The sequence below is a fragment of the Pieris rapae genome, chromosome 7 (genome assembly GCF_905147795.1).
Source record: "Pieris rapae chromosome 7, ilPieRapa1.1, whole genome shotgun sequence".
Lineage (NCBI taxonomy): Eukaryota > Metazoa > Arthropoda > Insecta > Lepidoptera > Pieridae > Pieris > Pieris rapae.
The window spans coordinates 9,907,141-9,923,016 of record NC_059515.1 but is presented as its reverse complement, the minus strand read 5'-3'; the positions used below and the strand labels follow the sequence as shown (position 1 = coordinate 9,923,016).

The 15,876-nt window shown below is 34.3% G+C and overlaps 3 protein-coding genes across 5 annotated transcripts; 1 reads left to right on the top strand and 2 right to left on the bottom strand.

Moving 5' to 3' along the window:
• Positions 1-17: 17 nt before the first annotated feature.
• Positions 18-2,342, bottom strand: LOC111001418 (vacuolar protein sorting-associated protein 51 homolog). The gene has a single exon (XM_022271313.2). It carries the CDS (start codon positions 2,211-2,213, stop codon positions 108-110), a length of 2,106 nt encoding a protein of 701 aa, XP_022127005.2. The 5' UTR covers positions 2,214-2,342; the 3' UTR covers positions 18-107.
• A 1,465-nt stretch (positions 2,343-3,807) lies between these two features.
• Positions 3,808-12,120, bottom strand: LOC111001420 (TBC1 domain family member 5). Of its 3 annotated transcripts, XM_045628945.1 has the most exons (14): positions 11,892-12,120; positions 11,745-11,815; positions 11,420-11,554; positions 10,807-10,906; positions 10,507-10,623; positions 9,645-9,775; positions 9,081-9,131; positions 8,883-8,985; positions 8,250-8,368; positions 7,179-7,321; positions 6,332-6,470; positions 6,075-6,076; positions 5,659-5,915; positions 3,808-4,822 (listed from the first exon to the last, which is right to left on the bottom strand). In XM_045628945.1, exons 1-14 carry the CDS (start codon positions 11,892-11,894, stop codon positions 4,532-4,534), a joined length of 1,662 nt encoding a protein of 553 aa, XP_045484901.1. In that variant the 5' UTR covers positions 11,895-12,120; the 3' UTR covers positions 3,808-4,531. The 3 variants fall into 3 exon arrangements, with proteins under 3 accessions (XP_045484901.1, XP_045484902.1, XP_022127008.2); XM_022271316.2 differs by lacking the exon at positions 6,075-6,076 and having other exon boundaries at positions 3,810-4,822; positions 5,659-5,890; positions 11,892-12,118; XM_045628946.1 differs by lacking the exons at positions 11,420-11,554; positions 11,745-11,815; positions 11,892-12,120 and having other exon boundaries at positions 10,507-10,621; positions 10,807-10,894.
• A 272-nt stretch (positions 12,121-12,392) lies between these two features.
• Positions 12,393-14,585, top strand: LOC111001413. The gene has a single exon (XM_022271308.2). The coding sequence runs from the start codon at positions 12,680-12,682 to the stop codon at positions 14,051-14,053; it is 1,374 nt and encodes a 457-aa protein (XP_022127000.2). The 5' UTR covers positions 12,393-12,679; the 3' UTR covers positions 14,054-14,585.
• The last annotated feature ends 1,291 nt before the right edge of the window (positions 14,586-15,876 follow it).

Genomic DNA, 15,876 nt, shown 5'->3' with positions numbered 1-15,876 from the left:
CACAGTAAAAAAGCAAGTCAGTGATACAATAAATATTTATTAAGATTATCTTAAAGTAGTGTTAAAATAACTTAACAATATGACAATGTAAATTCTTAGGTTGAAACTTATCCGCGCTCGCAAATAATATCTACAATACTAGGTTCCATTAGCTGGGGATCTACACATCGTAACTGAGCGGAAGAAAGAGCATCCTCTAGCAGAGCATTAAGTAGTCTTTCATCATTTCCCATACAAGACAGCCTTTGTTGAAGGAAATGTACATCAACCTGCAACTGCTGCAGGCCGTGTTTACTAAATGTGCGTAATCTAACGCATTCTACTAATGCTTTCAACGCCACTTTTAAAGCTCCATTGGATAACGCAGCGCGGTCCGCACCGGCTGGGCTGAAAACCTCTATTCTCTCAGAAAACAGTCTATTAATTGGAGAGAAAGATGATGGTGCGCGGGACCAAATAGTCCGTCTACTAGAATCACTAGATGGTTTGAAACTGGTAGGAAAAAGCTGTGAAGCGGCACTGTCGGCACTGGCTAGTGTTTCAACAACCCTTCTGCAAACTGCACGAGGTCCCCGAGGCTCAGGTGCACGTAGCCAATCCCTCGCCAAAACTGAAACACGCAACATTTGTGCAGCAGTTTGTCCTATAAATACTACTTCTGAATCCAATGCTGACTGAGCGGCAGAAGACAAGCTGACCATTACAGTGTTTGCATCCTTTTTTTCTACAGATAATCCGGGGGCAGCTTCTTCAAGGAGTTTTGTTAGATGATTTTGTAAAATATTTACTCCATTTTCTTGCATATCTAAACATAACTTAGCCAGAATAAGGAGCAATTCAAATGGAATGTTATTTGATGTTTGTATCACAGACATTTTCTTAATCATATCTGAAATATTTATCAAGGTTTCTGATACAACTATCCAGCAACTATCTGCAACTGCATTAGCACACCACGGTTTGAGACCAAATGATAAATTGTTCTGCAAAAAGGCCATTAAGTCCAATAGAGATGCTTGAATTTTTTGCATCAAGTAAACTTGCAAAGCGTTCAGTATATCTTTTAGATCTGCATTCTCTGTCCCTTTACTGGCTAAGGATTGGCGAACTTTTATCAGATTTTCTTTAAATTGAACTTGAATTATTTGATGTTGCATTGTAGCTTTATGCTTGATGCATTGAGTGACTACAAATAGAGCTTTGTTAGATGCACCATCGCTGCATATTATTTCAGACAATGCTTGAAATTTTCTGAAGAATTTATCAAGACCCCTTATAAGTATCTCTGTGCCTACATTTTCTGGTCTTCTAATGACTGCTTCGAAGAGATCAAATACTTGAGTCATTACTTTGTCTGCAAATTCTGGTATGCCACTGCTTTCATTATCTTGAAAAATTTCATGATAACAAGATATGACTATACCAAGATCTGCAAGAATCAATCCGTTACATTTTTCAACCCATTCCAGAATGTCTGAAGTATCTACCATGGAGGCTAAGAGATTAAGATGTTGTTCTAGTCTACTTTCCGCACAACTAAGGAATATATCTTGTAGAGAGGAATCTGATTCCTGGAGCTGTCTCAAAAGGCCTACACTTTCAGCTAACTCTGATGCAGTAGTTTCAGGAGAAAGTAACCTTTCTCTTAGACTTTTCTTTAAACTATAAATGATGTCAGAACACTCTGTTTGAATGCTTTGAAATGATGGTTGGTCACCATATTTCTGTAATACCTTTTGGGCATGTGTATAATCATGAACTGCGTCTGAATAGCGTCCCTCTTGAATAGCTTTATTTAACTGCGTAGGCAAAAGGAATAGAAATTGTAATTTATCCAACAATTGACGAGTACTGCATAATCTATTAACATTGTTACCACTGTCTTTAAGAGATTCTGAAATATTTGAGCTAAATGTGGTTATCTTATTAATATTTTCACTCAACTTATTCATTTCTTCCTGCATTATTTGAAAATCTGAACGCATCTTGCGAACTGTTTCTGTTGCTGATATGAACTTATTATAATTTTCATAAACCAAAGTCTGCATCTCGGACTGCAAGGATTGGCTTTGCGTAATAATTTCGGCTTCTTTGTCCATTACTTGTCGCAAAGAAGCACATTTCATGAGACATTCTAAATACATTTCCGAATTAAATGAGCTTCCATCGATATCCAAACAATTTTCATTGTTTTGTTTTTCTGGGTCAGACATATTGTAATAACGTACTCTTACGTGAAAATAAACTAGACTACTATTACTAGAGCTAAAATTTCTAAAAAAAATCGAATTTCCTTTTAATTGTAAAAATGCTTAAATATTATTATAATTTTGTAAACAAGACAAACGTCAACTAAATGAGAAATGACGTTTTACATTTTCCCTTATGACATCAGATGTTTTTTAATTTATGGCCCATACGAATGTCTATTGAGATTTATTTAAACAGAAAAAAATATAATTATAATTTAATCAAATAAAAAAAGGAAAAGCCGAGAGTCTTCTAAGATAAAATAAATATAAAAACGAGAGGCAAATTTGTATGGAAATGACCGGAGATAATGTCAATAGCATGCAAATTTACTTGTCGTTAATATGTGACCCCATATTGTGTATTGCAAAGTGATTTTGTCCAGGCAGTAGCGTAGAAATCAGCGTATATCTGCATAAAATGAAATATAGATAATAGGTTAGGTTAGGTAGGTAGGCTAGCTCCTTCCAGAAGCACAGAAGTCTCCTGGGCACTTCATAGGCTTCTCGGAGCGACCTCACTGTTCCGAGGATTTTCTTACGTTGTTTAGCCACAGCCTCGCAATCCAGGACTACGTAGGTGACTGATTCCTCTGCGCTGAAACAGCCTCTGCACATGGGGCTATCTGTCGCGCCTAGGACAAATTGTCCCTATCATTGTTTTGAGATCGGTTCTATTTAAATTTAGAAGTCTATTAGTCAGTTGTGGGTTCACTGCTGGCAGAGCCATTTTGGACTGCCTGCAGTCTGCACTATGCGACCATCGTTGATTTTGGAGTTCGACGGATTTTCGGACAATCCACGTTAACACTAGCGAAAAGGGCAAGGGAAGGAGCGGATACGGGCCATCAGGCGTCATTCCGGAGCCTCTTCTCGCAAGTTCGTCGGCAGCATCATTGCCGAGAGAGCCACTGTGTCCTTTTATCCACTGCAAGGTAACCCTATTGGTTAATGTTAAGGCCTCCAGTGCTTCATGACACTCCAGTATTAGTTTACTGTTTATCTTTTTGTTTCCGAGCGCCATCAGCACGGATGCACTGTCGGATACGACCTTGATGCAAAAGTCATTAACTCCTAACCGCTGCACGGCTCTGGCTCTGTTAAGGCGACACATTCGCATTGAAAGATCGAGCTCTGTGTGCCTAGGGGTAGGTGTATGTTGTTGAGATGAAGTGAGAATATACCAGCGCCGGCCACACCCTGTTTTTGAACCGTCTGTGTATATACGTAGCTCATTCAGGGTAGACTAATCGTTCCTCTTCTTTCAATTGTATGTGATAGTTCCTGTTGCATATAAGTTGATTATTGATTCTGTCACATGGTGCAGCTATAAGAGGTTGGTACTCTATTGCCTTGTTCAGAATCACAGAAACACACACAAATCAGACAATCATTGTGACACGAGATTTATATAAATTAAGATTTCATTGATTTAATTTTTTACCTTTGATGATAACAACTCATATTAAAATGTAAAATAGGATGTTTAACAATATCACAAACACATTTTTAAAAGCAAATTTCTTTTATTTGATCCAAACATTTTGCACTTACATACAAAACAGTAACATTTTATATATATATTAAAGGACAACATAATTTCTATTTCTGAGCTATGTAAATATTTTACATATTTGAGATCCAGAATCCAATCACAACTTTGAATAATAATATTGCATTCATATCATCATTATATTTACTTAAAATTAAAATGATCATAGACAAAGCTTAGCTGCTGTGAATTTAGCTGTTACTCCAAATGTACACATCAATAAGATGTTGATTGAGATAAAGAAAATATAAAAATCTATATGTACCTAATTTTTACTAAACCCATTACACTATAGGATTCCTTAAACATAGAAAAAATTATTCAGTTAAGACTAATCACAAATCACATTTGAATTATCCTTATTGAACACTTATTATCACACATACTGTAATACAATGTTTGTATTATTTCTCGTTTTTCGCACTTTCAATGGCACACAAGGCATGTTTGATTAGGGTTTTGACAGATTAGTCAATTGTCAAGTCATTGACAAAGTTGTCAAATCCTGCAATGGATTTGTTCACAAAAAACTAGTATCCATATTAAAAAATATCTTAAATAAGAATAAAAGCTTATTTTAATTATTTATGCTGTAAACAATAGTTGTAAAAATTATTTATTAGTCTATTGGAAAGTATAAAGATATTATTATGCTGAATAAATATCATGAATTATTCAAAGTTATGAATAATTAATGATAGTAACTGAACAGCATAATTTTCCTCCGTAGTCACTCTGTCCGTAATCGTAGGGGGTCCTGGAATGGCAAATCACTTGTGGAATCGCATTCAACTTGATGGAACACTTGTAATGGCACTTCTTTCACTTTATTTATCACTTTCACTTGATTCACTTTAGCTTGGTTCACCTTGACCTGGTTCACTTTTGGTTTATTCCTTCCCAGCATCACAGGGACGAGTTGACGCCGTCCAACGGAGAATAATGTCTGGTTTTCCGCCGCTTCTAATGCCGTTTCGACATCAATCAAATCGTGGTTTCGGCATTGCAGTAAGGCGGAAAGCTGTAATAAAACATTCGAGTGAGTTATTGTCTATTACATAATGTATATAATGTATAATAGACGGAAAAGGAAAAGTAAAATAGGTGTAGTAAAAAAAAATCAAAAGTTTTATAAGGTATAAACATCTTAAAGTCTGGTAACAAAGTGGTACCTTTGGGATGAAAATTTATTAGCCGTTCAATTAACAACGTAGTCTCTTTACGAAACAGCGTCGTTTAACTAGCAGCCTGGATGATGTTCAGGCCGCTAGTTATTTATTTATATCATCATTAGCACGTATACAGGTCGGTAAGCAGTGTGAATATAGATATACAAATACATGGAGTGATGTATTTGTATATCTATATTCATCATCTATTGATTCGTTTTAATTACAAAGAAGTTTCAATTCTGACATGTGTACCTACTTTATACGCACGCATTTTTTATATTATAACGGTATTTTACAATTATTAAATAATATAGTTTCCCTATCTAAAACAGTTCCTATCTTCCTGTATGGTGTAGAAACTTGGAGAACTTGGAAAAACTGATCGTGGTTGGTATTACGATCAGTTTCTCCAAGTTTTCCAGGCAGTTTTAAGGAAGATGCCTCAAAACTGAACACTGCCATGAGACGCGATGTACAGAAACCGGTGGAAACAGATAGTCCGCTGCAGACGCTTTCTTGCTGACCACGGCGCTCAAATATGAGCTGACTAAATATTTATATAACGTTAAAAAATAAATTCAAATATAGGAGACAAATTAAAAAAAATAAATAAATTGTGAGCTAATAATAATCTAATCCGTCCTGTTAATAGTGAATATTGTTCAATTATTTGATAGATTCTCACTTGAGCGATCTGTTCCAAGGCTGGTATGGCGTCCGGGGGCGGTCGGGGCAAGGCAGCTTGCAGAGCGGCGACTGCCGCGGGCAGCCGTGCCCTGAGCAGGGCCAAAGCCGCCAGAGAGCGAGCCACGTCTCCGCCTTCGGCCAAACCCTCAGATCCGTCTGTCTCGGCCTCGTCTTCCGCCTTTTCATAGTAGCTGTATTCCGAATTAGCTGCGTCTATTGCACTATCGTGACTAAGATATGGGTTTTCATTATTCACTGCACATAGGACATTAGTAATAATTTATCATTAATAATTGTCATTGATTTTTCTTCATTAAATATTTGTGTAATTATTTCTATCTTTTTATGTCACAATACTAAGGTCTATATTCTAATTAGTATGTCAAACTTCGTAACAAAACAAAACGATTTGACAGCTTATGAAATTAGATTAAAGTTTGAATTACAATGACGATTTTATGTATTTTGAAGCTGTATCGAATCTGTGTAGTGGTCACGTGACAATTTTTACAGTTAATTTGCCCGTCTTCATTGTGCTTGTCCAGTGCCCCAATACGGTAATTGTCATGTGTCAAACTGACATATCAATAACAACTGAATCACATCAGATAAAGTCAATACTAGGTATTAAAAGAAACACGAAAAATACTAGGTATTAAAAAAGTCTTCACCTGTTATTGAGTTGAGCAGGTGGTGAGGGATATCTCACGGGATCTCGCAAATGGAGGCTCAGAGCACAAACGTGTCCTGCGGACGCACTTGACGGACGCATCAGTAGAGACAGCGCACCACCCGTGTCGCATTCTAGTACTGAAAGTATATAAGTACGTACTGTTTCTTAATAAGTATTCTTGTGTGTGTGTATTCAGACTGTGATTAAGAGATTGAAGACTTTATTAACAATGGTGCAAATGTGATTGTTGAAGTGAAACTTCTTTAGGCGCATGAGGGTAAATTTTTTACGGAACGTCACAAATATGTGCAGCGTTTTTGTTGAACATAAGAGAGATTGAGAGATAGTGAGAAAGAGAGACCGAGAGAAACACGCTATTGGGTAATGTATTCGTTTAGTAGTTAAATATTTAAAGAACTTTAAATGGAAATTCTGTCGCATAACATCTTGTGCAGTAAACGCAGATTTTTTTATTTATACATATTATCATTAGCACCTACAGTGTGTAAGCAGTACACAATAATGTATTTATACACAAATACATAGAGTGATCATATACTACATACACATGATCATCTATTGGGGCTTTTACCTTAGTAATAATTAATTTATTTTGTCTTTTAGTCAATTAACATACTTAAAGAATTTCAAGTACACCTATTTTATGTTAAAACTATTTTATATGATATCTTTTTGATTTATAATTCACGGAGTTTCTTGCCAGTTTTAACATACGTTCATAAAGACATAACTATACGAATAAATGATGTGTTTTTGTTTTAACCTAAAACCTTAAACAATGTATTTAGTAAGATTTTCATATAATAAAACAATAAATAACTTACAAGCAGTCCGTATCGACATGAGCATAGCGACAACGATATGGTGCAAATTGGGTAACATCGGCCCATCAGAGAATATAAAACTCCACAGATTAGGTATTTCCGTACGAGGAAACTCTCGGCCGAATAGGAGCCGAAGCCAGCGACTGAAAAAAATTATCTTCATTCGAAGAATGCAACAAGGTTTTCAACAGAAATTATGGAGTAAGATAGATCCAGATTGATTAAATGTTAAATGTCCTATTAATAATGCCATAATAATGTGTTAATAATTATTGTAACACATGCCCACGAAATTTGAACCACACACGAACCTTGCCTTTAAAAATTTAATCACCTTACCCTTAAAACCATTAGACGGCAGTGATATTTAACTTCTGAAAAGGTGATTACATGGCGATTGATTTGATAGAAATGGCGTAATTTTTTAAAAAATACATTTTAGTACAGGTACCCACAGCCTTGCTGGATCCGGACGCAGGCACTCTCTTCAACTGTTACCTTAACTTAACTTGTGCAATTAACTTTACTCACGGGAGTTACACCCCGAAAGCATAGCCAGACGTAGGCACTCTTTTTGACTCTATTTGACTGTTAAATGGCATTCATTTGTTACATAGCAATTAACATTACATTATTTCAATAATATTCGGTTGTTATAGTTCTATATGTTCGGGAGTGGTTAATAAAGAGTAAAACAAAATAGAGGATGTTTGTTATTTAAAGCATCTGATGAACTTTATGACTACCCCCATCCCCACCACTACATCACGTACATATTTTTTAGTACCGACAAAGAATCTTAAAATTTTTATCATATTATTTTCTCTATATCTAATCTAATCCTATTCATGAAAAATAAAGTCCATGCTAAAAATGTCTAGACGGAAAGGTTCCAGTTTCTTTTTGACTGGCATAAAAATAATATTAAAGGAATGTTGTAGTCATGCTCTCTCTGACCACCGCATGCGTCAAGAGCAAGGTAACGCCGCATGCGTCGTGTTTTTTGTGCGTGCAGCCGGCTCCGTCGAATTTTCAATAACAGTAGACATGAGACGAAATGAAATAACTCACATGCCAAAAAGTTCCATAGATATATTGCATTCCATGAGGTGTTTCGCGAGCTCCGGGTCTGCGGACGTCAAATATTCCTCCCGCACACGTTCCAAATATCTTACCGCTTCGTTTTGATTCTAAAATGTGTTTAAAAAGCTTTATAATAAAGTATAGTCGCACAACAATTTTGGTACATCTACAAAACACTATCACATTTATTTCTTATTTTTCAAATAAACCTAGAAGTTACCCAAGTACTAACCATAGCTAACATGAAATTAAAAAATAATGCACTTTATAAATTTGTATAGACGTAATGTATGTGTACACTTAGACCATATAACTAATAAAATTTCAAATAATCAAAGACTTTTTTAGTTTTTCTATAAAAGGTCCTTCGAGCCGGACTATAACATTTTAGCGTTTTTGGCAATATTTTGGCAGTTATTAATCAGGCTTACTCTATAAAAGGATGGATCCCGAGGGGTTTTACTGACCTAGTAGTAGTAGATTAGTTCTTTTGTTGCTTTTTATTCTCATGATGTGGCGTGTATATTTATTAGTCTTATGGTGAAAGTTTTAATTATGATTGTGTTGTTTGTAATCTCGTAAAAAATATTTTCCATTTTTAAATATCATATTTATACATACATGTAGAGACCTAGACAGAGGTAGTCGGCCACATGAGGTCGGAATAATATCTCCTGTGCTATAGAATTGCTCTAAACCTTTCATTACAGCACTGAATAGCATACTGCAAGTAAGAAAAGGTATACACTTTTATATTTAAGACTTTTGTACAAGAAATTTTTTTTAAGTTTTAGAATTAAAAAAATATATAATACTCACTAGCTATCATGTTCAAGGTAGTCTTCTTCTAAATAATTCAGCAGTGTATCACTAAAATAACAAAATCAAATTTATTATATTTTTATGATTAAAAATTCTAGTGGTGCTGCCAGAATTTTGTATCTGTGTCTCAGACTTCTGTATCTGTTTCGTTATCATTTATTTTCATTGATAAGCAAGGTGTTCAGCCTTCTTTTTCTGATACATAAAAGACCACGATGACCACTTAGTCTTTAACCAGTTTCCTGACGATGTTTTCTTCCACAGTACGAGTGAGTATTTATCTGCACTTAGAAAGAGAACACTAATGGTGGAGAGCTGAGGTTCAAATCTAAGATGTACTAGATAGAGTCAAAAAAAACTAGTAGAGTAGGTATAGAGTAGGTGTATTTTTTTAAAGAAACTGAACACCTACTTATTTATTTTATAAGTCCTAAATTTTAACAATATTTATACTTAATAAATATACAAGAATATGATGTCACATATTAGCACACAAAATAAAAAATAAAAATACAAATTGTCTGCAACTCAAATTTCTGAATAATATTAAATTAATTTTACCTCAAAGTATGCTGTTTAGCTTTTTGTCTGTCACAATGTAATTCAAAGAGTAAAGGTGCTAGAACTTCGTGCATTCCTTGTCTATATCCCGGACTGGGATGAGCGCGAGACCAGAAAAATAAAACTCGAACCTTAAAAAATTATCATAGTAATAAAACATAAAAAGGTACTTGTTTGTGGAACTAGTATTTATCGTATTTGAAGAACTTTCACAAAGCTTCCAGTTTTTAAATTGGCGGATAGTCTGATTATTATACTGTATTGTCTACTAACAGTTATAAGTGTGAAATATTAGAGTACGAGATCCGGCTGGCTGTAGGATTACTTCGCTCATCGGTTATTTGCTAAAATTTCACCTTAGATATTTATCATCTTTAAAAGCGGGCAACCCTTATTTTCTGTCAGATTTGTCTAGGCACCCATATACGATTAATTAATTGAAAGAAATTGCTTCAATTTGATATATAATTAATAAATGTATGTTATAAAGGTATAAATGTATCAAAATCATACCTGTTTGCACCTGGCTGCAAAGTAGTGCGGCCACGTGATCAACGGCACCCGTGCCATTTTAAAATCTTTATGTAAATTATTATCATCATGTAAATAATATTTTATTTAAATAACAAGTGAACGAAATGTTTTCCCAAAATTCAAGTCAAAATAATTGACTAAAAATTTTGATAGGAATTTGGTAGATAAGTATACATTCTCCTAATTGTATATAGACATAAAAAATTGGTTTTTAGCAAATAACTGATGAGCTGCCTGCAGCCGGACCTTAGACCATTACATATAACTGAAATTAGGTATAAAATGTCATTGTACTAAATTTAAGTATTAAAATGCTATCTGAACTAACCATTGTGTCTTGGACATCTTTATCTCTAAAGTATGTTTCATCAGGAAATGTCCGCACCACATCTTGTAATATTAACGCCTTTAGTTCATTATCGCAAAAATGCTGCTTCCATGCACTCTAGAAAAAAAGTGTAGCCTTAATTATGAGTGTATAAGTGTTCTGTGGCTGATAATCATATATGATATTATAACAGTTGGTGTTTTCTACTATTTTCTTTTTTAAGAGGGGAAATGTAAAAATCATAATTTTATTGATTTAAGTATGTATATGACCACACAAAATAATTAATTTTATTTTTACCTCATCATTCTGTGACAGGGGATCATCTCCAATGACAGCACGAGGGTCCATAGAAAGTTTATTTCTAAGGTCATTGTAGAAATTTCTATGGCCGTGTATGCTGTAATGAGAAAAATCTATTTTAAATGATACTCTGAATATATAGTTGCTAAGGCTGTGATATGTTACTTATGTTTTAGTGAGCTTCATATCTGAAATGGATTTTTACAAGCAAGCAATTATGACTTCATAATATTTGGAAAAAATATTGTTAAATTAATATATTAAGTATATACTATAATAATAAAATCTTTCATTTCTTATTTATTTAAAAATCACTATAACTTTGAGCTTTGTCAAGTATGAATCAGATCTTTGATATATTAGTGAGTAAATCAACATAGTTTTTATTGATTCCAATGATTATATCAAAATTGCCCCAAAACTTTGCCCCCAAATGAAGTATAGATAACAGGGTTTAGTGATTAGTATATAAATTACAGTTAAAATCTTTTCATTTATATTTCTAACATGTTAATCTTTGTTGAACTACATAATTTCATACAGAAGCAATATTTTTTATACTTTCCCATGGCTATTACAAATTCTTTTAAATTCCACTAAGAAATGTTACCTTAATAAAATATCACCAGAAGGAGGTGGAATAGCATTAAGCATGATTGCCCAGGCAAGGCTGCGAGGTCTCACTAGTCTTTGTTGCATTGCTGCTTTTTTTAAATACTCCATTGACCATGTTGGAAACTGTAAGCTGAAATGGGAAAAATGTTTTAAATAAATCACCATTACTATGAATAAATTATTAGTTCATACAAAACTATTTATATAATAAAAATTTTACTTATTTATATTATGTTTACAATTGTTTCATAAATGGGACTTTAAACAAAGAAATTGTTGAATAAAGTTGAATTAAGAAACGAAGGAAGGAATAAACTTACTCATAGTCAACTGCTTCTAAAGTTGTAGAGGAAGGAGAATGTCCAGGTGAGCTGTTATTACTGTTTGTTGCCTGGAATCCATATTCATTATTTAATACACGTTTAAGTAAAACAAAAAAAAAACACAACTCGTTTTGTATTGCTTACCATGATAAAGAATTAATAGCCGGAAATATTAAATCCTGTGTTAGTGGTTTATCATATTATTTGTTTTGTTAGGTAATTGTTAACAATAGCGTTAAAGCTATATCATTTATACTGGTATAATCACGACAGAAAATCTGAAAAGTTTAGCAGCAGTCAGCAGATGGAATTCCAAATTCCGAACTCCCCTACTGCCGAGTGCCTGTAAAGTGTAAACAGGCTGCAAGTTGCAACATAAAACTTCTCATTAGCTGTCAGATGTCATAGCTATAGAAAAAAAAATAGCAATTGACTCTCTAAGTTGGATACAACACAAATAAATACTTTGAAAATTGAAGTCACTGATTATGCAATGAAAGTATCGCTAGTGAATAATGAATACCTGTAGATATTTAAAACTATTAGTATAAATAATTTAAAACATAGTACGCTGTCACCATAGATTATTACCCACAGACTAAGAAAACTCTATCAGATCTAGGCATTAGCCAAACTTCTGTACTGTAGCCTGTACTCTGTAGTTGACGCCTGTGGCCGATGGTTCTTTCTCTTTTTAGTGGATAATCGCGCTTGCTTGTTAATTTTTTAATTATTTTGAGATCGAAACAAGTTATAAGTTTTGATTATTTAAAGCTTGACACTGTGATTATTCTAAATTAAAACTGTTACAAAGTGAGTGCTTTGTCCAGATGCCAATAATGAAGTGTGGACCTACCGTTATTCCATTACCCAGTGCAAAAATCATAGCGACTATGTTTCGACGACGATGGTGACCATAAGCGACAGCAATCATGATCGCCAACTTACCGCTGCTTTTTACGAACGGTAACCCTACAGATCTGTCTAAAATCACATCTGCTGATTTAGAGAAGTTCATAACATTTATGGTAACATGTTCTTGGGGTCATGATACTGCGAAAGACATCCGGCAGCCGCCTTGGTGGCCGAGAAACGTTCCTTTCTCGCACCCCTTCATCAAACCTTGCAAAGTCCCGCAAGACTGGCTGTCGCGATTAAAAAATTTAGTGAAAAGATGTTATGAGTATCACAACAGTTCGTTTTTGTTAGGGTTCTCTGCTCATTTGGCACGGTATCCTCGAAACATTCTCACGTACGTTGACAACAACGACCATACGACATCGCTTTACCACGCACCTTCTGGCCGTCTACTGGTGACATTTCGCAATGAGAATGTATTGTATGATAAACCAGCTGATATTTATTTATGTGACACTTGTGATAGTCACTTCGACAATGTAGAGGTCCTAAAAGCCCATGAGAGACTTTGTAACAACAAGAACTTCAAATCGGGTTCTTGTACAGGGACTTTAGAAGAGTTTCTCTCAGCATTAAAACTTAAGCCTGCACAAGAAGACACTCAAAATAAAGATAAAACCCCTGAACACTGTTTAGTTGGTACAAAGCCAAGACACTCTCGCAGTACAGCAAATGTTGAGAGGGGTCATCCATATCCTTTTTCATCATTAGCATATACAAAGAATGCTAAAATTAATGTAAATAGGGATACCAGTTATTCTCGAGAAAGAACAGAAAGGTATTGCTGTACTTCAACACTTAGTAAAAATGTAGCTAGTAAAGGAAGAAATCAAACATTTCCAGTTAGATACAAAAGACCAATAGATTATTGGCATCGAAAACATGTGTTCCCAAATCAGCGGTATAAGAAAATACTTGATTTAAAAGGGCAATTGTTGGTTTTTAAGTGTAGACCCATTACTGTAAATATAGAAAGAATGGGTCCAGAAAAGATTCAGGAGTACATAGAAAATCTCAAACGAGAAGCACTAAGCAGGCAGTGCGAAGACAAAGATGTTGTGTTCGTAGAGCCTGTAGTGGAACCAATGCATGTGGATGTTAAAGGCAGTGATCCTTTATATAAAGCAGGCAATGAGTGTGAAGTTATTGATCTATGTTCAGATGATGAAGAATCTAGTGTAAATGAGAACTGTGACCCCCGTGCAGGAACCACTTGTGTTATTCGAGGAGGGGCTATCCTGAGGCGCACAGCTGCTACACCTAATGCTATTCCCGCTGAGCCCTGTGGTGCTCGGGAGAAACCTATCTCCTCTCTCATTTTACAACCCCACCCCGTCATTCTTATTACACATTCTTTGAACAATTTACACACAATAGCTATAGATTGAAGACATTATTTAATTTAGTTATGCTGATTTATTATTTATTGTAAATTATTAACAAAAAAGTGTTCTCATATGTTTTGTTTCTGAAATGCCATTTTTATTATGGCAACATCATTATAGGTGGTAACATTTCTGTCAGTTCAAAATGGCGGTCGCTTTGTTGCACGAAATGGCTGTTGGCATAAATCATAGTTTAAATATATTTTAATTTAACAAATATAATGTAAAAAACTGCATTTTACTTTAATTTCACACTTAATTGAAATATTTGTATACATGACATTCAATGATTTACTTAACAATTTTAATAACTGTTTTTATTTTAATTATGTTTTTATTGTAAAGTGTAGGTAGTCAATATACTCGGGTAAGATTCAGATCAATTTCTGTTTCATAGCGCTAAGTCTCACTCCCGTACGTCAAAAGTGTATTGGATTTTGATATGCGGGAGTTGTCACGTTTCTGAATCCTACCCTTGTACACAATTATGCAATTCAATTGAACATGACACCAAATAAAGATGCAATTTATCAAGCATTTTTGTTTATTTTGTGTGGCTAACGGTTGGTGATTTTTTGATGAACAACAAATTTTAAGTATAAGATTCCCATAGTTATTACGAAATTAATGCAAATATAAGTTCAGTATTCATAGAGATAAGATCATTTTTGTACCTATATTGATCCTATATTTAATTTGAATGTAGCAAACGTGGCGGCCTCTGTGTTATCATTTTTATAATGTGATATTTAGCTATAATTTAACTCCATGAATAAGTTCCTTAATGCATTTCTTTCGATCTTATAATTTTTTGACTCAATCCTATCAATAAAATGTGTATTTTATTAATCAAATTTCATTTCTTTGTCGGAAGTTCTGTCGAGTAATAAAAGTCCTTATGTAACTTGTATCGTTGTTGTACACGATGATGCTGTGAAAACAAGTTGGGCGTGATCTTTTTTTATTTCAGTTTTTAGTTCTAGTTTCTATTACAACTCACGATGAGGCCCAATTAAATTACAGTGTAAACTCTATATAACGATACTGAAGGGACTGTGCTTTTTTAGCGTTATAGAGTTGTCTAAAATTTTATCTCCGATAAGAAAAATCAGAATTAGAAAAAGAAAAGTTTATTTCAGACGAGTGTTTTTCTTATATAAAAACATTGTACTATCATTATTGCATGCTATTGCGCATAGTCTGTTAATTTAACGTTGGTTAGAAACTAATAATATGATATCGTATAGATAATCCATGACTCCTACTTATTAGTCATGGTCAAACAATAGTACACGTGCAAGCAATCCCAATTTGTAAATAAAAGAATGAATTTCTTAGAAGCTTCGTATGCATGATGCTGACATTCGTGTTGAATTCTAGCTACGATAATAAAGCGACAGCGGAACTACGCAGCGGCGCAGTTTCTACTAATTTTATCAACCTAAAAACTACATTATTACTCCAATGACGATGGGTCTATGTGTATCATAATGTGGAAGACAAGATAAAATAAAAAAACGAAGGGACGTTAGATGGAGCTTACACTGTATTTTTCATAATTTCAAGATCTTATGATTGTAGCCTAAATATTTATATAGCTCTTGCACTACAAATCATACCATACAACAAAATGTGTTAAGAAAAATATATTTCTTACAATACGCTTTACTGCAAGATAACTGCTGCGCTTTACTACTAACAGTAGGATTCAGAGACTATAAACAAACTATAACTTCTGTATGGAGTGGCAAGTCTGTTATGAATCTTACTTACCCTTTGTCTGACTCCCGTATGTCAGAAATGCTTACTTGCACTGCTGCCATACT

Coding starts and splice junctions, on each gene's coding strand:
- LOC111001418 (XM_022271313.2), bottom strand. CDS start 2,213: ATGTCTGACCCAGAAAAACAAAACAATGAAAATTGTTTGGATATCGAT.
- LOC111001420 (XM_045628945.1), bottom strand. Junction 10,907..11,419: donor TCTGGTGATATTTTATTAAG/GTAACATTTCTT, acceptor TTCTCATTACAG/CATACACGGCCATAGAAATT. Junction 4,823..5,658: donor CCTTGGAACAGATCGCTCAA/GTGAGAATCTAT, acceptor GTTTTATTACAG/CTTTCCGCCTTACTGCAATG.
- LOC111001413 (XM_022271308.2), top strand. CDS start 12,680: ATGATCGCCAACTTACCGCTGCTTTTTACGAACGGTAACCCTACAGAT.